Here is a 22970-nt window from a genome sequence, read left to right on the forward strand (position 1 = left end):
ATTCAAAGAAGATCTCAAAATATAAAGACCGAAAGCAAAGAATTCACTGGCAATATTTTTGGTATTATTTTGCTTTGGGCTTAAGGTCATATTATTAATAACTATATTGATTTAAAATTCTTTTAATTAATACAAATTGTATATATTTATGGATATAATATGTTTGTGTACATTGTGGAATGCCTAAATCTAGCTAATTAACATGTACCTCACAAACTTACTATTTTTTGTAGTACAAACACTTAAAATCTACTTTCTTAGCAATATTCAAGTATATAATATATTGTTATTAACTGTGGTCACCATGATATTCAGTAGATATCCTGAACATATTTATCTTAATTTTTAAAAAGAGGTCATGAAATCTCAGACTATATGCTTTATGGTTTGATTCATTCATGGATAAAACATTCCAAATGCCTTATATTAAAAAAAATTAAATGTCTAAGCATAATGCATTCATACCATGATGAAACACAGAAATGCCAATTTCATTCATAGTTATTATATTCAAGTAATGCAGCTGCATTTTCTGAAATGAATACTATTTGCTATACTTGGCCCTGTCTTGAGATGGAAGCAGTGTTCATGTCTTAGTCAGTTCAGGCTGCTGTAACAAAATGCCATAGACTGGGTAGCTTATAAACAACATAAATTTATTTCTTACAGTTCTGGAGCCTGGAAGTCCAAGGTGCCAGCATATTCAGTGTATGGTGCGGGCCAAATCTTTCTGGTTTATAAATGGTGACTTCTCATTCTGTGCTCACGTGGTGGAAGGGGCAAGGTAACTAACTCTCTGGGGCCTCTTTTATAAGGGCACTAATCCCATTCATGAGGGTTTTGCCCTTATGATCTAATCCTCTCGAAGTGGTTCCACTTCCTAATATTATTATCTTGGGGGCCAGGATTTTAACATGAATTTGAAAAGACAAAAGCTTTCAGACCATAGCAGTTCGTTTGCCAAGTTAACTAAGGGCAGACTCCATCCATCTTATATTGCCACAGCAGAATATTTGATCTGTTTCTTCAATGATCCTGTCAGGCAACATTCTGCAAACAGGGACAAAAGGACCCTCCTGCTGGTTGACCAGTGGGAGCTCTACTAAGCTTCTCTCTGATAGAGGTTCTTCTGTGGCCCATCTTACTGTGTGGCGAGGCTCTCCACAAGATTTCTGACTTCTATCATAGAACAAAAGTTAAGGTCTTTGTAGTACTTTGATCTGTTGTGAAATCAGGCAATAAGAGTACCCCATGGAGATTCTAACCTAAGTCTGGAAAATATTCATATTCCTATTAATCTTATAATATAGCCATTTGTATTTTTAGAAATAATTTAAACATAAGCCAGATTAATATTAAAATATTGCAAAAGAGAAAAGTAACAGATTTTCCAATTAAGTGTGGAGAGATATTAGCTCTATTCTCATAGTCCTAAGAATTTATGGTCATTAATAATGCAAATGTACGGATGAGATTATAAATCTTTTAAGGTTATTAGCTATAGTTCCTTTGTAAAAATTTGAATTTGCAGACTAATAGTGACTTTCACCATAGTTTGCATGTCAGCTATGTCTTAATAAGGGCTTTCCTTATTTTACAGATAGGGAAACCAAGGCAGAAATAGCACAAATAATTGATTTTATCCCAGAAAACCCCCAAATGAGGTTATAGGCATTATAATCTGTTGCAACAAGATATTTATATGAGGGGGAGGAGCAAGTGATAGAAATAGTTTCTAGTTTCCTATTGCTGCTTTAATAAATTACTCAAACTTAGTTGCTTAAAACAACATAAATTTATTATATTACTGTTTTGGAGGTCAGAATTCTGAAATCAGTCTCACTGGACTAGGTCAAGATGTTAGTAGGGCTGGTTCCTTCTGGAGATTCTAAGGAAGCATCTGTTTCCTGGCCTTTTCTAGCTTCTGGAGGCTGCCTGCACTTCCTGGCTCATGGACTCTTCCTGGTGTCACGCTGACCTCCCCTTCTGGTATCACATTTCCTTCCCTAACTCTGGCCCTCCTGCCTTCCTCTTATTAAGGACTCATGTGATTACATTGGGCCCGCCTGGATAATCTAGGTTAAACTCCTCAAGATCCTTAACTTAATAACATCTGCAAGGTCCCTTTTGCCATGTAAGGTCAATAGGCATAGGTTTCCGGGTTAGGATACAGATAACCTTTGGGGAGGGACATTATTTACCCTAAAGAAGGTGGAGCTACCCCAGCTCTGTGAAGTCGAGCTGGTGATACTTTCTGGTGAGACTATAGGAAAGCTGTACTTGGTAACTTCATCTGGAAATTGTTAGTGGAATAATATTATTGAAATGTGTCTTACCTGTGTTGTGGAAGTAGTTTGATTCTTGTTGCAAAGATGATCCTGGTGACGATAAAAGTTGAGTAAAGAACCGTGGGGTAGTACTAAGGTGATAGTGGCTGAATTTCCACCTTTAGCTAGTGAACTGCATCCAGGCCTGGCTGAGGAAAGATGAATTAGAATACGTTTTATCTTAACTGAGTTGACCCTAATTTGCAAAGATGAGTGGGGCATGGAGGTGTGACCTCTTTCATTAGTGACTATGTATTATGAATATTCAGAAATTCATACTTTTTAATAAAATTCAATATTTTAAAATAAAATGCAATAGTAGTCATAAATTTTGTTGGCAGGGTTATAGTCAGAAGAGGGCTATTGGAGAAATGGATTAAAATGACCTTTAGGCCTCTTTTCCTAGCTAACATACATTGTCAATATTCTTTATTGGTCAAAATCCCTCTGAATTGCTATTCTTTTTTCACTTCTCTCTAACTTGCCCTTTGCATGTGAGCATAGTATCAAAAGTGGTATTTGTAGAGCTACAACACCACTTTCTTGAGTTGGCCCCATTGGCCAACTTTATATACTAATTTTAAAAGGATTAGGGCCAGGATCAGAAATGGGGATGGTGAGGAAGGTAAGGGAAAAGCAGCTTTCTCCATGTTCACTCTCCAGGGAGGGGTGTGTTGGCAGGGAAGCCATACTTTATTTTCTAAATGTTTTTCTGAGTTTTGGTTGCCTTGGAGGTAGGACAATTATTTCAGGATTAGACCTGAATGCTGGAGCGTATCAGTTGGTGACCTCTACTACCTTTACTGGGATTTACCTGCCTTTCTTTCTTTGATCCCTTATATAAAACAAGAATATATGTTTTTATATACATGTGCTCACCATAGCATTTTTATTTCCTGGACTTGATTATGTTATTCATTCATTCCTTAATTCATTCAGCAAATATTTGGTTGCCAGTTATTCCCAGTCCATCTGCCTATAGATAAATGATTTAAAAGTAGTTTTATATGGGCTTGTAATAGAAATGTAAACAAAATACGAAGAGAAAATAGTCAACTCTCTACAGGTGAGAGGGAGATTTTTTTTCTCACTTAAGAGGTGACACCTGTGTAGTCTGTGAGCCTGAACAAGTGTTTGTTTATACAGAGGAGCTAGCGCCCCACCTGTTCTTTCACTCTACATCTTTCCTAACAAGACATGGCTGTGAAGGGAGGATATTCTTGGGATTCTGTTTAAAACTTAGTTTTCTTTGTTTCAAGTAGGTTATCTAACATTGGAAATAAAAATGTGACCCCTTTAAGAAGTCTCCAACTAAGACAGAGGGAGGAGGGTTAAGCCAATCTGTGTGACAGCTTCAGCAGAAGGCAGTGGGTGGTGGTAGTAGCAAGTAAACAACTTTATTTTCATGTTAAACTATCCTGGGGGATCCTGAGTGGGGTGGTAGGGGCAATGCCTATCCTGGGATACATGGTAAAACATGGAAATCAGACAATACAGGTTATAAGGAAGATGTGAGAGGATCTCAGGCTTCCTGGTTGGACCAGATGGTATCAGTATAAAACAAGGGCAATGAATAAAGAAGTAAAGGTAGCTACTATCTCCTTGCATTTGAATTTCCATTTTTCATGTGAATCAGGTGGGAAATTGCTTCTGTTAATGGTGGCACCCTGGTCTGGGACATCGGTGCTGCCATTCCAGTAGTTTTTTTTTCTTTAATAGTGAGTGCATAGCCACTGCCCAGAACCACTCAAATACCTGCTCTATTTCCTCCCAGTCCCAGCCTCTCCGTCAGCAACTGCTGCACCTCCTCAACTAAGAGAGGACTTCTGTATCTGCAGGGGCCTTCCAGAACCGTACTCTAGCCCTGTAGTTAGCATTTGTTCTGATCATTTGATATCCATGCCATACTAGTCATTAAATATGTTGAGTATCACTCTAGTGAAAGTGATAAAGTTAAGCCCAACAGTTTAATTAAAAACAAACACTGCCAGTTTCACGGCAAGCTCAGCAATGTCCTACAACTGAGCAGGGCACCCCTCAGATTCTTTCAGATAAAACAGGGAATCTTTGAGGTAGCAATTAAAAATAAGCAGAGAAAAATTCATGCAAAATTCATGCACCCCTCAGATTCTTTCAGATAAAATAGGGAATCTTTGAGGTAGCAATTAAAAATAAGCAGAGAAAAATTCATGCAAAATTCTAGGATATTTCTTGGCATTCATTCTTGCTTTTAAAATTATATCTTGATTTCTAGAACCTTTCTTGTATAATTTTTCATATGCTTATATTAATGTTATTTTAATAAGTTTATAGTATTAAGAATAAAAGGAAATATGGCTTTGCTGATTGGTTGCTTCTGCCTTTTCAACCATCAGAACCTAAATGAATATCAAAGGCTCAAATTACATATTCTTATAAGTGTACCATGGTATTAGTGATGCTTGTGCCAGATTAAAGGCACAGGTTCTAGAGAGGTCTTCCATTTCTAAGAGGATAACGCTGACTGATGATATAATTTCTCAGTGTGTTACAAACCACTGAATTTTTTTTATTGGTATCTGATACATCTGACCCATGTTTTAGGTATTTAGAGAATCAGAACAGGTATTGAACAGCTACCCTGTCTATTATTTTCCTAATTCTTCCAGAAGTTTCTCAGTATTGAACATGATCATTGTAAGCATAACAGAATTAAATATATGTTCAGAGAAACACACAAAAATATAAAATAAATGACATACAGTGCTAGAAAAGAGATAAAAGATCGTCTGAAGTGGTTATTTCTAAGCCAATATTCTGTAGCTTTGCTTATATTTCTTTGCCTATTCTACAGTTAACCTTGTTAAAATTATGCAAGAGCAGTAATGACTATAACAATCTACAATTCAGGGGAAACAGATTTCTGCTGTTGAGTACTTTGTTCTCCTGGAAAATCCAATTTTTTATTAAATAGTTAATTTTTATAGTACTTAAGCTTATGTTTTTAATATTTATATAGCACTTGGTATTTAAAAAGTACTCTATAATGCTTAATTATTTCTTATACCCCCTCACTTTTTTTTCTCTCACTTCCCCACTGGGTCTCCAAATATTGATATATTAGACATTTTTACTATGTTCTCTGTTTTTCCCATGTTTTTTTCTATATTGTCCATTTCTTTGTTTCTCTGTGTTTAATTATAGACATTTTTTATAATCAAGTGTTTTAGTTTAGTTTGTTAAATTTTTCTTCTATATCTGCTGGATATCTAATCTATTGATTTAATTTTTAAAGTTACTCTATTGAATATCCATTTGATTCTTTCAATTGTTTGAGGATCTCTGCAAGCATTATCAATCTTGTTTTTTGTATTCTTGAACTCATTAAGCCTTACCCTAAAAATCTCAGTTTTACAACTCCATTACCTGTATGCTACTATATATGTTTGTTTCTATTGTCTGTAGTTTTTCAGTTTTCAAGGAAATGTCTTCTTTTGTATACTTGGTTATTCTTTTTATAATAGCTCTATTAAAATGTAATTCACATACTATAAAATCTACCCTTCTAAAGCATACAATTCAGTGGTGTTTAGTATATTTACATAGTTGTACAACCATTATCACTATCTAATTTCAGAACATTTTTGTCACTCCAAAAAGAAACCCTGTACCCATTAGCAGTCACTCCCCATTCTTGCCTTCGCCCAACACTTGGCAACCACTATTCTACTTTCTATGTCTATGGATTTGCGTATTCTGGATATTTTATATAAATGGAATCATACAATATGTAGTGTTTTGTAACTGACTTCTTTCACTTAGCATACTTTCTCAAGATTCATTTATGTTATAACATGTATCAGTACTACATTCCTTTTTATTGCTGAATAATATTTGATTACATGGATAAACCACATTTTATTTATCCATTCATCACCTGTTGGACATTTGGGTTATTTCTATTTTTGACTATCATGAATAATGCTACTGTGAACATTTGTGTGCACATTTTTGTGTAGACATAGGTTTTCTGTTATCTTTGGTATGTCTGTAGGAATGGAATTGCTGGATCATGTGATAACTCTATGTTTAATGTTTAGAGGAGCCGCTAAACTGTACCAAAGTGGCTACACCATTTTCTAGTCCCACCAGCTTGTACAAAGGTTCCAGTTTCTCTGCATCCTTGCCAACATTTGTTATTGTTTGCCTTTTATATTAATAGTATGGCCCTTCTAGTGAGTGTGAGATACTCTCTCCTAGTGGTTGTAGGTTTTAAAACTCTTTTTGATATTTAAAATACTACCGAATAACACACAAACTGAACACACTTGTTTATGCAGTGCTCAGATAGGAAAAGAGGACGTTACCAGCAAAAAGTCCATTTTTGCTCTCTTCCAATCACCAATCTATCCCTTTTCAAAGGTGATAACTATCCTAATTTCTAACAGCATCTATTGCTTTTGTTTGTTTTTGTTCTTTTTATAAATGTAATCATATTTCATATAAATTGAAATGGCTTTAATATGCAAATGAAGTTGCTTTCTAATTAACAGCTGGAAACCTATATAGCAATGAGGGCAAATTAAAAAGAATACCAGTGTTAGAAATCCAGTGGCCTGCTTGCCTTCATATTTTCCTTCTTTCCTTTCTTATTTTATTCATATATACCATCTTAATGTATACATATAATTATATATACATATTTTCTATTTGTTCCACTATGCTGCTGCTTCCTCTATTTTCTTACCTTATTTGGCATTAATCTAGTATTTCTATTATTCAGCTTTTGCCTCTCTTTGCCTGTTAGTTATACATTATTTTTCTATACTTTTAGTGATTATTCTATGGATTTCAACATGAATCCTTATCTTATTAAAGACTAATAGAAATTATTACTTTAACCATTCCAAAATAAGATATCAGCACTATTTAACTGCATTTACTCCTCCCATGTGCCTTTTATATTACAATTAATGTGCCTTTTATATTACATTTAAATTTAATATGCATCTTAAGGCCATGATACATTATTATTACTATTACTATCTTGTGTCATCAATATTAATTTAGAATTACTCACATATTTACTTTCTATTGCTATTCATTCCCTCCTGTATTTTTGTGCTTCTGTTTAGTGTAATTTTCCTTCTGCTTGAAAATTCCTTGAACACTTCTTTTATCATAGACTTGGTGATGAGGAATTTTTTCAGGTTGTGTTTGACTAGAAAAACCTTTATTTCATTCATACTTGAAGGGGTATTTTCTTTTTCAATAGAAGTCCAGGTTTTTCTTCCCTTTTAGCACTTTTATAATGTCATTCCATTATTTTCTAGTTTCTGTCATCTCTGTTGTGATAACAGCTATCAAATTTGTTACTACTCATTTGTAAGTATGATATCCCTGTACCCCCAGCTGTTTTAAGATTTTTTTTTTGTTTGGTTTTCCAGTTTAACTATGATATGAATTTATCCACTTTGGGATGTATCATGCTTCTTAAATTGGTAGTTAGATATCTCTCTTCTAATATTGCTTCTGTCTTCTCCTTTTATATGACTCAAATGTGTGTATATGAGTTCCCCTTTCTATGTTCCATTTATCCCTTGTACTCTTTTCTATATTTATTTTTCATGATTAAGTTGGGATATTTTTTGTTAATCTATGTTTTAGTTTGCTTATCCTTTCTTCTCTGGTGTTGAATCTCTAATTAGAACCATCTGTTCTTTTTTTTTTTTGTATTTTATTTATTTATTTATTTTTTATTTCATCTTATTATGGGGGATACAGAATTTCAGATTACATACATTGCCCATGTACCGCCTGTCCCCCCAAGTCAAAGCTCCAGGCAAGAACCATCTGTTCTTAATTTCACTTGTTTTGTTAGTTTTAGATTATTCTTTTCTAAAGAAATAGATTCTAACTATCTGAGGAAATTCTATATATTTTCCTCTATTTTTGTATTTATTGATCATAGTCATTTTAAAAATCTGTGTCAATAACTTGAGTAGCTGGTCATTTGTGGGTCTGCTTATGTTGTCTGTTTTTTCTTGGTGTATTTGGTAATTTGAGATTGAATGTCAGGTATTATGTTCTTATAGTGGTTCTGAATACATTATTTTCTTCCAGAGGGGCTTTACATTATCTCCAATAAGTAAGTAGATAGGGACATATCACTTTCTTCCAAGCAACGCTTGAGTTGTTCCAGTGGTGGACAGCAATCTATGAAAGGCTCAGACTACCTTTTATTCACTCTTACTTCTAGGGGGTCTCATTGAAAACCTGGGTTTTTTAATAGGGCCCTTCATCCATGGAATATCCTAAACTCCAATATAGTCTTCTTAACATTGTGATACTGCAAAAACCCCTCAACTGGTTCTCTTCAGCTTCTGCTTTGCTTCTTAAACTTTTGTCCTAGGCAGATTAAGAATTCAACAAATTTTTTTTGAGGATTAGTTTCATTTCTTTGTACTTCCCATAATTCTCCCTGGGATTTTGTCTACTTGAGGCCTGAGTATTTTTGCAGCCCCAAACTTGACTTTTTTCCTTCTCATGCCTGTGAGAGTGCCAATGCTTTGCTGGCATCTCTACTTCTTACTAGCTTACATCTGTCTGGATTCTCAGTCTTCCCCCAGTGACTCATATCATGAAATACTCAGTTTGATAAAGAAATGTAAAATGCAGAACTTCTATGTACTTTCCTTCTTTCTTGGATCTTAGTATGTCGATTTTGGCTTCACTGGCAGCTTTTGATGCCTCCGCATAGGTTTCTTTTTTCTTTTATCTTCTCTTCTTTATTTTATTTTATTATTTTATTTTCCATAGTATTTTGTCCAGATGCCTTAGTTGTTTTTGGTGGGAACTTCAGCTTGCTACAAGCTATTGTATCATAGCCAAAAACTGAGGTCTATTTTCTTCCTTCCTTCCCACATTTCATTAATATTTATTGAGCACTTACTGTGTGCCAGGCCCTGTGCTAGGATCTGGGGGCATTGCGGTGAAGAAGACTGAACCCACTATCCAGGTTAAGAAGTAGATTGTTACAAGTTTCTCAGAAACCCTCTGTGTGTTCCTCCTTTATCCTATACTTCTCTCTCCCACCAAAAGTTAACCATTACTCTGAATGTTGTGTTGATTGCTTCTGTTCTTTATATTAATAGTATATATCCTGAACTGTACTTTGTGAAAGTTTTACATTTTTGAATTTTTTAAGAGTGAAATGATCTTATATGTATTCTTCCACAGCTGGCATTTCTTGATATTTTTATTAGATTTATGTAAATTGATATATATAATGCAGTTATTCATTTTTCTTCATCTCTAAAAAACTAAAAAAAAATTAGCTGGGAGTGCTGACATGTGCCTATAGTCCCAGCTACTCAGGAGACTGAGGCGGGAGGATCTCTTGAGCCCAGGAGTTCGAGACTACAGTGAGCTTTGACCATGCCACTGCACTCCAGCATGGTGGGTGACAGAGTTAGACCCTCTTGTCTTTAAAAAAAAAAAAAAAAAAAAAAAAAGGTACAACCTGAAAATAGTTACTAGTCTTAATGACACAAACATTTCCTGTGACTTTGACAAGATCAGTTCACTGGAGCGAGCAAGGGTGAGGAGAGCCAAAGTGCTCTGCTTTGCTGCATGAATGGGAAATAGGGAAATGGAGATAATGAGTGTAGATAAATCCTTCAAAGCTTGGGAAGTAACTGGAGGTGCATTTAGGGTTGAGGGAAGGTTTGCTTTTGTTATTTTTTTAAAATATAGCTGAGGTTTTTGCATGGTTACTAATGAAGAAAGTTGCTAGTAAAGAGGAAAAGGTTGAACAAGAGAACGGGGTGTTATTTGTAGACAAAGGCACTGGGAACATGTATAAGGAGATTGGATCCAGAGTACAAGCAGGGGCATTAAGTAGCTTTAAATAAGGAGGAGGAATAGATTTTCTGTTTTACCAGGAGACTGTGGATATAGATTCAGGTAGATGTGTTGTTTCATTCAAAGGTAGTTGAGGGAGTTTCTGTCTCATGGCTTTAATTCATATTTAAAAATATTTTATTTAACTTCATCTTGAATCCAAAGATATTATTCATTTTTGTCCTTAGTACAGCATTTTGTATTTTAAGCACCAATTTATGTTAGAAAAATATCTAAAGACGGACTACTCAAAACGAACAAAGCACACATGAAGCCCTTTAGTTGCAAATAGGGTAGAGCATATTTATAGCAGGTCTGGGTTTTCTTTTGTGCTTGTGGGTTGTAAGCTCTCTGAGAGCCAGACCATGACTTTGTTCTTTGTTGCTGCAGCATTAGTGAACGGGGTTCAGCAAGCAAGAGCTGAATTCAGTCAAGGATGAAAACAAAGTCCCCAGTGCTTCCGAACTGCAACCATAGGGAGCCTGGGGTGTCAAATAGAGCGTAGGTGCATCCTAGTGAGTTTGTGGTTTAGTGGAGGGCAGAGTTTCATTTTTTAATAGTGTTGAACATACAAAAAATTTACATTTATCAAGCCTTTGAGGCTATTTCTGTAGGAGGGTCTAGAAAATTGGGCTTGCTCACTCAGTGAGATGTAATTCTGACATTTTCCTGAGTAAGTTTCAGCCCCCACAAGGCATCTTGCTGTGTGTCAGCGTGAAGTTTGCAGACTTATGATGTGTCTGAACCAGATGCTGTGTTGCTATACCTTAGCTCTGTTTTGTGAGAGCCAGCTCCATTGACTATAATAAGAATATTTCAAAAATTAATAATAGAAAACAGTTTCTTTTTTTAATTTTAACTATATCCTAAAAGAAAGCATCCTCCCCTCTACCTTCCAACCCTGCCCCAGTTTATCATGCTTTTTAAACTGGGTTTTGACAACTGCTGAATAATAGAGATAAGATGTACTTCTTTTTTCTCCCTGGTGAAATACTGCATTATTTGTTATTCATGAGTTCTTGTTTTCCTGGAAGATGGTTTGATGAAATATGTGGGTGATGTGAACCTTGTCATTGCCTGGAGGCCTTTTAGATTTCCTCTGAGTGTTTCTTTTTTTCTTTAATAAACTTGCAAATAGTTGTGGGAAAGAAGCCAGTAGATGTTAGTATAATTGAGTTGGTACTGTTTTAGTACCAGGTTCCCCCAAAGCCACTCCCAAATTAGCAGATTCAACATTTTCAAGTTACCTCTTCATAAGTTACAAAGAAGGAGAAAAAAATAATAAAAGCTGTTGTCTTTTTAAAATGTAGAAGCCTCGGTTGCCACTTCATCTTGCCAGTGGCAAGCTCTTCATCTTTCTTAATGCTCTGTGGTGTTGCCATCTGCTTTTGGATAAGGCTCAGCAAATTCAATATAACAGAAAACTTTCTGGAATTAGGTAAGTCTTCTGTCAAAGCAGAGAAGAGCCATGTATTAGCTACTAAAGTGAAAATGGAGTGATAAACTGGACTGCCATAGAAACCCCTTCCTTTCCATTGATGGGATTCCACTTAGGCACAGAAGGGGCTTTTGTTTTCAGGAAATTCAGGCAGAGAAGAGATGGTCCACTTGTATGTCCAACAATGAAGATTTGTTTTCTAAGATCTGAGTTGAGGAATTCTGCATTGGAAAGGGAGAAGTGTATTCTTAAAACTTGTAACAGATGTGGGACTTAATTACACTTCTTAAAATATATTTCATATGTACATTTTTAAATTAATAACCTTCACTTATTTAAAGCTTAATGATCCAGCAAATGGATCCATCTGAAATACTGCCTGAAACCCAAGAAGAATAGAAAAGTAAAGTCTAGGAACAATCAAAATAAATTCTAAAGTGACCATGGATCTGCTCCGTGTGTATGGAATACAGTTATGAAGTCATATGTCCCAGAAAGTAGTTGTTACTCTCTTTGGAGCCAGTCCTCTGGGGTCAGATCCTAACTCTGCCAGTTGCTAGCTATGTGATTTTGGGCAAATGACTTTAGCAGTCTATACCTTAATTTTCTCATCTTTAAAATGGAAATCATAATAGAGTTGATATAAGATTGAGTTAATACATGTGCAGCAGTGCCTGACATATAGTAAATACTCAGTAAATATTAACTATTTGTTATCTTGTTTACTCTTACTATATTATTTATCTCATGTACTTTCACTTTGGAAGCTTGGTGATCTAGTTTTCAGGTATACAGGCAATTATAACCAAAGTTTAGAAGGGGCAAAGACACTTGTAGAGGTAAGTCTGTATTTTGGGATTAAAATGTGACAGCTGGCAGCTCAAAGAAGGAAAAAAACATAAAAAGTAGGCATAAGAAGGCGAAAAGTACAGGAGTCTGGGATATTTAGTGTTTGAGAAAATAGTCATAAACTGTCACTAGCTCCAGAGGACATTAGTGAATTTCAGCACAATTTGGTACCTATTGTTCAAAGTAATGATTTTGACTCATGAAAAAGATGTTAAATTCTGTTCATGGTGTTCAGTTTAGAGAATCCAAAAACATTTTGCATTTTATGAAGATTCTAAAATGAAATTTTAAAGGGGACGTTTAAAGGTCCATTTCTAGAGGATTTTGAGTTACATAAGCTTTACTGTATTTGAACTTTTTTTGCCTCCTCCTTTCAGCCCAAACTAGTTTTTCTTCAGAATTATATGTAAGTGTGATTTTTAGGCACAAGTATTGTTTCTGTTAAATGCCAAAGAAGACTTCTTCTGTCCATATCTCATTTTAGCTTTCATTTTAGCCATTCCACTGCTCAGTTATACCTCCATATAAAATATTCATTACTGTCATACTGGCCAGGTTTTGCTCTGCAATTATGTTTACCTGGAATTGGCAATCTGTGACATGTGAGATGAATTATATGTCATGCTGATTGCAGTAGGACCTTTAATCTTTGCATACATATCTTTGAGGAAGAAAAACTATTTTCCTCCGAACTTTCAAAAATATATAATTGTCGTAAAAAACACGTAAGATTTGACCATCTTAACCTATTTAAGTGTTCATTAATGTTAGTTATATTCACATTTTTGTGTAACAGATCTCTAGAAACTTTTCATCTTGCAAAATTGAGGCTCTGTACCCATTGAACAACTCCCCATTTCCCCTTGCTACTAGCCCCACCATCATTCTACTTTTTATTTTTATGAGTTTATCTACTTTAGGTATCACATGGATTCCATATATCACATATAAATGGAATCACACAATATTTGTCTTTTTGTGACTGGCTTATTTCACTTAGCATAATGTCCTCAACATTCAACCATAATGTAGCATGTGATAGGATTTCCTTCCATTTTAAGTCTGAATAATATTCCATTATTTCTGTGTACCATGTTTTGTTTATTTATTCATTTATTGATGGGTATGTGTGTTACTTACACCTCTTAGCTATTGTAAATAGTGCTGCTGTGAACATGGCTTTGTAACTCTTTAAGATCCTACTTTCAATTATTTTGGATACATACTGAGAAGTGGGATTGCAGGATCATGTGATAATTCTATTTTTAATTTTTTGAGGAACCTTCATACTGTTTTCCATAGTGGCTACACAATTGGATATTCCCACCAACAGTGTACAAGAGTTCCAATTTCTTCACATCCTAGTAACATTTCTTACTTTGTTTTTTCTATAGTAGCCATCCTAATGGGCATGGGGTGATACCTCATTATGGTTTTGATTTGCATTTCTTTAGTGTTTAGCATTTTTTCATCTGCTTGTTGGACATTTGTGTATCTTCTTTGGAGAATTTTGCCATTTCAAATAGGATTATTTGTGTTTTTTTTTTTTTGTCGTTGAGTTTTAGAGTTCTTTATATATTCTGGATATTAGCCCCTTATCAGATACATGGTTTGCAAATACATTCTTCCATTCTGTAGGTTGCCTCTTCATTCTGTTGATTGTACTATTTGATGCACAGAAGTTTTTAAGTTTGATGTACTCCCATTTGTCTATTTTTGGATTTGCTGGTTGTGGTTTTGGTATTGTATCTAAAAAATCATTTCCAGATTTAATGTCATGAAGGTTTTCCCATTTTTCTTCTAGGAATTTTATAGTTTTACATCTTATGTTTTAGTCTTAAATCATTTTGAGTTAAGTTTTGTATATGGTGCTAGGTAAATGTCCAACTTCATTCTTTTGCATGTGGATATTCAGGTTTCTCAACACCCTTTGTTGAAGAAACTGTCCTGTCCCCAATGAGCATCCTTGGCACCCTTGTGGAATATCATTTATTTCTGGTTTATATCTGGGCTCTCTATTTTATTCCATTGGTGTATATATCTGTCTTTATGCCAGTACCACACCATTTTGATTACCATAGCTTTGTGTAATATGTTTTCAAATCAGGAAATGTGATGCCTCCAACTTTTTTTTCTTTTTCAAGATTGCTTTGGCTATTTGGGCTCCTCAAGATTCCATATAAATTTATGGACTTATTTTCTATTTATGCAAAAAATGCCATTGGGATTTTGACAGGGATTTCATTGAATCCGTGGATTGCTTTGGATAGTATGCACATTTTAACAATAGTAAGTCTTCTAATCCAATATTCCAGTGAACACTGAATATCATTCCATTTATTTGTATCTTTAATTTCTTCCAGCAATGTTTTGTGGTTTTTAGTGTGAACTTCTTTCACCTTTTTGGTTAATTTAATCCTAATTATTTTATTCTTTTTGATGTTACTGTAAATGAGATTGTCTTAAATTTCCTTTTGGATTGTGTATTGCTAATGTATAGAAACAATTTAGGGGTGTTGATTTTGTATCCTGCAACTTTGCTGCATATGTTTATTAGTTCTAGCTGTTTTTTTTCTGTGTGTAATTTTAAGGTTTTCTACATATAAGATCATGTCATCTGCAAACAGAGATAATTTTACTATTCTCTTTCCTTTTTGGATGCCTTTTAGTTTTTTTTCTTGACTAACTGCCCTGGCTAGGACTTCCAGTACTATGTTGAATAAAAATGGTGAGGGTGAGCATTCTTACTTTGCACATGAGCTTAGAGAAAAAGCCTTGAGTTGCTCACTACAGAGTATGATGTTAGCTGTGGGCTTTTCATATATGACCTTTAATATGTTGAGGTAATTTCCTTCTATTCCTAGTTTGTTGAGCATTTTATCATAAAAGACTGTTAAATTTTGTCACATGCTTTCTTTGTGTCACTTGAGATGATCATTTGGTTTTGTGTTCATTCTGTTAATATGGTGTACTATACTGATTGATACATTGAACCATCTTTGCATTCCAGGAATAAATCCCACTTATTCATGATGTATAGTCCTTTTAATGTGCTGATGAATTTGGTTTACAAATTCAACAAAATCCTTTGAGGATTTTGCATCAATATTTATCAGAAATATTTGTTGCTTTCTTTTCTTGCAGTATATATGCCTGGTTTTGATATAAGGGTAATGCTGGCCTCCTTAAATGAGTTTGGAAGTGTTTCCTCTTCTTTGATTTTTTTTTTTTCTTTCTTGTGGAAGACTTTGAGGAGGATTGGTGTTAATTCTATTTTAAATGTTTAAGTATAATTTTCCAGTGAAGCCATCTGGTTCTGGAACCTTTTTTCTTGGGAGGGTTTTGATTACTAATTCAGTGGTCTTACTAGTTATGGATAGGTTCAGTTTTTTTTTTCTTTATAATTCAATATTGGTAGGTTGTATGTTTCTAGGAATTTATACATTTTAATCTAAACCCTTGACCACCATCTCTTACCCATCTGGGTCTGGTCTACTCCTAGGAACCTGGATTTGATTATGGATTCTCAAGGGCTCTCTCTAGTAAAGCTCTGATGATGGCTTGGGTAAGGGTCATCAAAGAGGGCATCCAAAACTATGAGCAGCTGCCTCACTCACATGTGTACCAAAACTCTTAATTTTTATATTTTTATCAAAGGCTACTCATGGAACAGCTATCCTCATGGAAGAAGTGCTGCTTAGAAAGCAGCTCCTCAATCCAAATGGGGGTAAACATTAGTTGAGTGGTCACTATATTTACAGATTTTTTTAAAAAACTAGATTGACTAATTTCCTGAACTGAAAAGTATATAATTTTGGTTGGGAGGTAACAGGGATCTGGTAGCTAGGGAATGGTTTTGATAGGTGGAACAAGAAAGTATGCCAAGTTGATTCCAAATTTATAATCCTTAATTAAAAAATAAGTCAAGGTCATGTATATACTCTAAGGCAAGTGTACACAAGTGATAGCACATTAGGTTCCATGCAGGCCCTACTATCTTGGAGAGGTGGATTGAGTACAGCAGGATTATACACTTTTATTGATTTTTAACTGACTCAAAGTTTCTTTCTGTCCTTGAGAAAATGCATAATTTAAGAATAGAACTAAAAGTTTGAAGTAACTAATTAATGTTGCTGTATTTTCCATAATAAAATTAGAAAGCATTTTTTTAAGTTCAAGGGCCTTTTTATTTGATGCTATTTATCTAATCAACTAGATTTTTTAAAACTTTCATTTTTCTGTCAACTCTAGAGTTAATTTATAGTAGAGAGAGAGAGAGATACTTTTATTCCAGTAAACTTTCAGATCTGCCCTGAGTATGTTTAGTTCCCAACTGAGTCACTGTCGTAGCATCAGAAAATTAGTGCTGTTGTAATGAATAGCATTAGCCCCTGAATTCCAGTGAGGCCAAATATTTAAAGTACTCGAATGTGTTCTTAGTATCTAAGAATTAGTTTACCCAGATAAATCCTTGCCAGATGGATGTTTAATAAATGTAACTCACAACAAATTCCACATGTTATTGTCATAGTATTGTGATGTAGTTAATGAAGTAATGATTCCGCACTGAATTGCTCTTCTCAGTATCCTTTGGTTTTTCCTTTCACCTAACTTTTTAGCACTGGAATGTCCAAAGTCTCACCAATTGGACCTATTTCTTTGACAGCATATTTGAAGGTTCTAACAGGGGGGCACAGCTCCTTGTGTACCCTTGACTGAAGAATGGTCCTCTGTGACCTCGCAAGCAGCTTCAGGAGGGACACACATGGAGAGATGAGGAAGGATAAGGACACTTGCCCAGGCAGCCAGATCAGCTGAATCAACACTGGCAATCAGTGAGGTGACAGATGTTGCAGCCAGATTACTCTCATGTCTTTGACGGACCTGTTTTCTTCACTGCCTAAAGGCACTGCTTAGTGATTTAGTCTTATTGGATCTCATGGCTTTATCATCTTTATGCAAATGACTCCCAAGTTATACAGCCCAGACATCTTTCCTAAACTCCATACTAGTTTATCAAACTGTCTATTTGAGATCTAGAATTAAATTTCAAAGAGACATTTCATGCTTAACATTTGAAAAACTGAACTCCTGATCTTTCCCCCAAATGTACTCTACCTACACTCATTACCCAGATCAGTTGATGACAACTTCATTTCTCAAGGTTGCTCAGGCCAAAAACCATGGAATCATCTTTTATTTTTTTCTTCCTCTTATGTACTGTATTTAACCCATTAGGACATCTTGGTGGCTCTTCCTTGTTCAAACTATATCTAAATCTGACTGAATGATTGTCCTTACTAATTAAAAAAAAAAGGCTCAGAGAGCTTAAGAGAACAGCAAAATTCACACAGTTGGGAAGTGATTCAGAATTCAAATCTACATTTTTGACTGACTACAAATAATAGGCTTTTTCCATAACACTAGTGCTTCTCCAAGTAAATGTTATAATTGCTATTTTATTTACATAGTTTAGAAATATGATTTGGCCTATTACATAACTGGATCTTTATAAATAGTATGTGTGTTTTTTTTTTTAATTAGGTTTTGTAGGAATTCTCTAGGCACATAGCAGTTACTTTGTAAATACTTGCCAACTCACTTGCATTGATGGTACGCTTGCCATTTTATTTTGCTATGGGTTAAGAAATTTATCAATTGCAAGATGTAGTTGGATATAAGGATGTGTTGGTTGCAAAAAAGGGGTATTAATGAAATAAAATATTCAAGGTCCTTTAAAAAGCTCTTTTTCAAAGATTTCTTGCCATATCTCTGACTTTAGAACATGTAATTAGCTCTTATTATCTAAATACTTTTCTATTTGCTGGTGTTTTCATGATATATAATATTGATCTTGATGCTAATCATTCAATCTTATATTGTGAAATTATTATTTAAATTATTCAGAATTTTTTCACTGGGGTTTCTGTATCAGAGGTACATCTTATAATTTTTAAGTCCACTAGATCCTAAGTTTCTCTGATAGATTATAATGCCAAAAAGGCAGAGAGTTGGGATTTTGGTAGAGAGATATTGGAAAAGCAATTTCAGTGTTGATGAGATTTTTGAAACACTCCTGTTTTATTGATGTGTAGTGGTCATAGTTAGAAGTTATTTCTTACTATACAATGAAGTGTAGCAAAAATGAAATATGTTATGCCAAATTTTTATTGGGTTAAATTATATCCTTAAAAGAAGCCAAGACTGAGTTTTGGGGAGATGTCTATTGTTGTGATATATTTGAAAAGCTGATCATTGTTTTTCTTCTTTTTATGTAGATGTAGAATATTTATCTCTTAAACAGATTTTGTGTCAATAGCCCATGGGTTGTTAATTCATCTTTATTTTTCTTTTCTAAATTTACATTTTAGAATTTACTTATTTTATTATTCCATCAGTTTGTGTTATTTTGATTTAAGGGTGAAACTTATGACTACTTAATTCATAAAAGCAATTTTCACATCTTAAATTTGATGTGTCTGTTTATCTCCCTATTTACCTACCTTTGCTTTGATAGAAATACTTAGTATAGAATCATTTTAAAAATATTCTTATAGGCCTGGAAATATTTCTTAAAGCAGTAAGTTGAAATGCATTAAGCAGTAAGCTGAAGGCATTAAAAGCAAGAACTATGTCTAGTAATTACTCCCTGTGGCAACTGAGTGAGTTAAAGATGTGTGGCAACTGCAGCTGTAATGGCATATATTTAGAAAGGAAACTTAATTTGCTACTTCTAAAAAAAAGTCTGTTGGCAAACAAGTTAAAATAAAGGTTCAAAAAGAGATATTTTATTTCTGGAAAGTGTGTTAGTTCTGTTACCATTTGCAATGGTGTCTGTGAGTCTTCATACTGTGAAATAAGCTATGATGAACCATGGTGGTGTCTTTTCTTTTTCCTAGTGTATGCCGATCAAAGGCCTGGGATTTGTCCTGGGAGCCTATCAGTGCATTTGCAAAGCAGGATTCTATCATCCTCGAGTCTTCTCAGTGAACAACTTTCAGAGTAAGTTCCCTTTGTTTCTGTGCACATATATGTATACAAGAAATTTTCTTTGATCCTTGTTGGTGTTACATGGTTAAATCCCCACTGGTCTAGAGTTCTTTTATCACTTAAGGAGTTTTAGTTTTGGTTTGTTATCTACAGTGTTCTGGAGTACCACAAAAATATGTGCTCAATTTTAGGTATATTTTAGTTTTTAATACATTTTAAAAGCTTGATAATATTGTAGCTACTAAGACAAATGAGGATTCAGTTACTGAGAAGTATTGCTACAGAAATTCCCTAAAACTAATGTTGCCAGTTTGTTCAGTTCATTTACTTATTTATTAATTTGTGTGTATGTTTTTTATGCTTCATAAAAACTTACTCTTATAAAAGTGAGCAGCTTAAAGCAGTGCAAATTTATTATTATACAGTTTCTGTTGATCAGATTTCTAGTCGTGGGTTAGCTGGGTCTTCTGCTCAGGGGCTTACCTGGCTAAAATCAAGGTGTCACCTGGGATATAATCTCTGAGGCTCAGGGTCCTCGTCTTCAGATTGTTGAATGAATTCAGTTTCTTGCAGTCGTAGGCTTGAGGGCCCCATTTTAGGGTTAGGTATCAGCCTGGGGTCGCTCTTAGCTCCTAACAGTTGCCTTAAGGCCCAGCCATATGGCCCTCTCACTACATGGCTGCTGCTGCTTCAAGCTACCAGGAGAATCTCCCCAGCCTGCTGAGACAGAGTGTTATATGACAAAATGACTGTCCCATCACTTTGCCATATAGTGATCCTAAGCAAAGGAGAGAATATCCCATCATATTTATAGGTCTACGCACATTCAAAGGGAAGTGGATTATACAGGGTTTGTACTCCAGAATCAAAATTTGGTAATCTGGTTATTCTATTCCTACCGCAGAAAATGTCGGTGTTACAATTTGAGTATTGAGTTTTATTCTGTGTACAGAGAATGCAGTGTTGTCACAGCGCCTTGTAGCTAGTTACTGGATGTAATAACTAAGAAGAAAGTATAGTGGCTTCATGGGAAGTTAGGGTTTGGGGTTGCTAAAACTGGAGTATAGGTTTCTTTTAGATAGTTATCCATAAACCTTTGTTAGACCTATTATTTGTCTCTATAGGAATTTGCATTTCTACTAGGCATAGTTCAAAGGGTACACTGAGATTGAGACCTGACTGCCTTCCTCTGGGAATTTTGGTAGATTTTTATAGATTTAACTTCTAGGTTCCAGAGGTGAGGAACATTTTTCTTTCTCCTTGGGTCATATATTTCGGAGTTCAGGCTTTGTTCTGAATAACAAAGTTGTAAATAGAATTCTGAGATGGCCTCCCAGATTCTGCTTCTACATGAACTCTAGAATCCCCTTCCCTTAAGTGCCAGTGGGACCTATGAATAGAATGGAATAGTCATTTCCTTGCTTAGGCTATGTTATGTAGCAAATGTAATGATATAGTCACTTTTGTGATTGCATCGTATTAATAATACCTAAGTCTCCATCATAGCACACTGGAGAGAGAGAGAGAGAGAGAGAGAGAGAGAGAATGAGAATGAATAAATCTGCTGGCTTTGAAGAAGAAAGAGGGCCATCTGGTTAGGGCCTGAGGGCAGCCTCTAAGAGCTGATAGTAAACTCCTGAGAAAACAGGGACCTCAGTTTTATAAATGCAAGGAAGTAAATTCTTTCAGTGGCCTCAACACTCTCAGAAGAGAATCCTGAGCTCCAGATGAGAATGCAGCCTAGCCAAAATCTTGATTTCAGCCTAGTGAAGCCCGAAGTAGAGAACCCAGTTACCCTGTGCTAGCTATTTAACAGAAACTGGGAAATAATATATAGACATTTCAGCCCCTAAATTTTGGGTAATTTATTATGCAGCAATAGGAAACAAACAAGAGCAATGATGATAATATATCTTCTGGATGGTTATGCTTTGTGTGTGTGTGTGCGTGTGTGTGTGTACACCAAGCCACGCTGACACCAGAGCTACTTTGGCATTCTTCACGTTTATGGTCCAGACATAACATATGATTCAACACTGAAGGATTAAGGGAAAAGGTTTTAGCTTATGTTCTGTGAAGGTATTTTGTATCTGGTTTACCCACATTTGTTCTCAGCTCCCACTATGTGACTGAAATAAAACATCTAAATATTGTAGAATCAGAGGATGACTATGCCATTTGCTTATAACACCACCAGGAGAAACTGGTTAACCTTTAACAACTTATCTTTATTTAATTTGCACACTCCTACTTTCTTCCTTATTTTAAAAGCCAGTGTGTTTTACTGGACCTACACTCTAAGAAACGGCTGCTTCTCTGCCTAAGTCTAACTCCGTGTTATATACATTGCAGCCATGGAAAAGAGGCCACAGTTATCAGAAAGATGATCTATAGATGAATTTAGCATGGATTCAGCTTTGACTTTAGCAAATACTTAACTAGGACTGACCTTTCTCAATGACAGAGCAGAAAGCTAGCTACATGTTATAATTTAATCCAGTAAAGTGCTCTTTGACCAGAAATATCTTTCTTGATGGCCTTGTCAAGTTGCATGAAAATCCAACATTAATCACTTCTTGTCCTTAAGAAAGAATGCAGCAAGCTGACCAGCAATATGAGATACATAACTCACTAGGGTCAGTCATCAACCAAGAACTATCCAAAATTTTTTTTTATATTTTTGGTTCATTATTAGAATATATTACATGTCTGTGTGTTTTAATTCATTAAGCCTTTTAATCATAGTATCCAGGCAAATTATATGAGCAGTTATTTTCATACTTTTTTGAGGAGATATCCATGAAATAAGGAATGGCCATATGTACCCTGGGGTCAAAGGTAAAGAAGACATTGGAGACCCAACATAAGTGCTAACATATGCAAAACTGCTACCACAGCACATAGCATATAATAAGTGTTCAATAGATGTAGTTAAATAAGTGAATATGTATATATATACCTATACAAACATTAATAATACATGTAAAGAGATAACCTTTAAGGAACATTGGTAATTAGTACCTTACCTCAAACATTTTATTACATTAGAATAACCAGTGACTTAAGCTAGAACTTTTGGAGAATGAATTCTGTGTGGATCAGAAGGAAGATGGGACAGCAAATGTCTGTTCTGTAACAGCCAGTGCTACATTGAGAAAGGCAATAGGAAGGAAGACCACTTGGTGGTTAGAGGCGACAGGAGGAAATTAGTTGCCTAATAAGGAGAATGAGGTATAGTAAACAGAAAGGATATACTGCAGAGATAAAATTCACTTAATTTATTGATGTAAATCCAGAAAAAAGACCCCAAATTTCTGGATCTCTTAAAGTCTTATATGCCCTTTGGAGAGAAGAGCTAACTTGTAGTGCTGATCTCTTAGAGAAAATGTAAATATGACTGTTAAAAATCCTGTTAGAATGCAAAATGTTTTAAAAATCTTTATTTAGACCAAGACCCACAGTAAACAAAGGGCTTGTAAAGACCA

The 22970-nt window shown here is 35.0% G+C and overlaps 1 protein-coding gene across 1 annotated transcript in view; it reads left to right on the forward strand.

Moving 5' to 3' along the window:
* Window positions 1-22970, forward strand: part of GPR158 (G protein-coupled receptor 158) — a 320727-nt gene that overhangs the window by 154173 nt on the left and 143584 nt on the right. Inside the window, exon 3 of the mRNA XM_069458883.1 lies at window positions 19395-19497. Coding sequence (XP_069314984.1) covers window positions 19395-19497 — 103 coding nt within the window. The remainder of the gene's footprint in view (window positions 1-19394; window positions 19498-22970) is intronic.

The sequence above is a fragment of the Eulemur rufifrons genome, chromosome 25, assembly GCF_041146395.1.
Source record: "Eulemur rufifrons isolate Redbay chromosome 25, OSU_ERuf_1, whole genome shotgun sequence".
NCBI classification, from domain to species: Eukaryota; Metazoa; Chordata; class Mammalia; order Primates; family Lemuridae; genus Eulemur; species Eulemur rufifrons.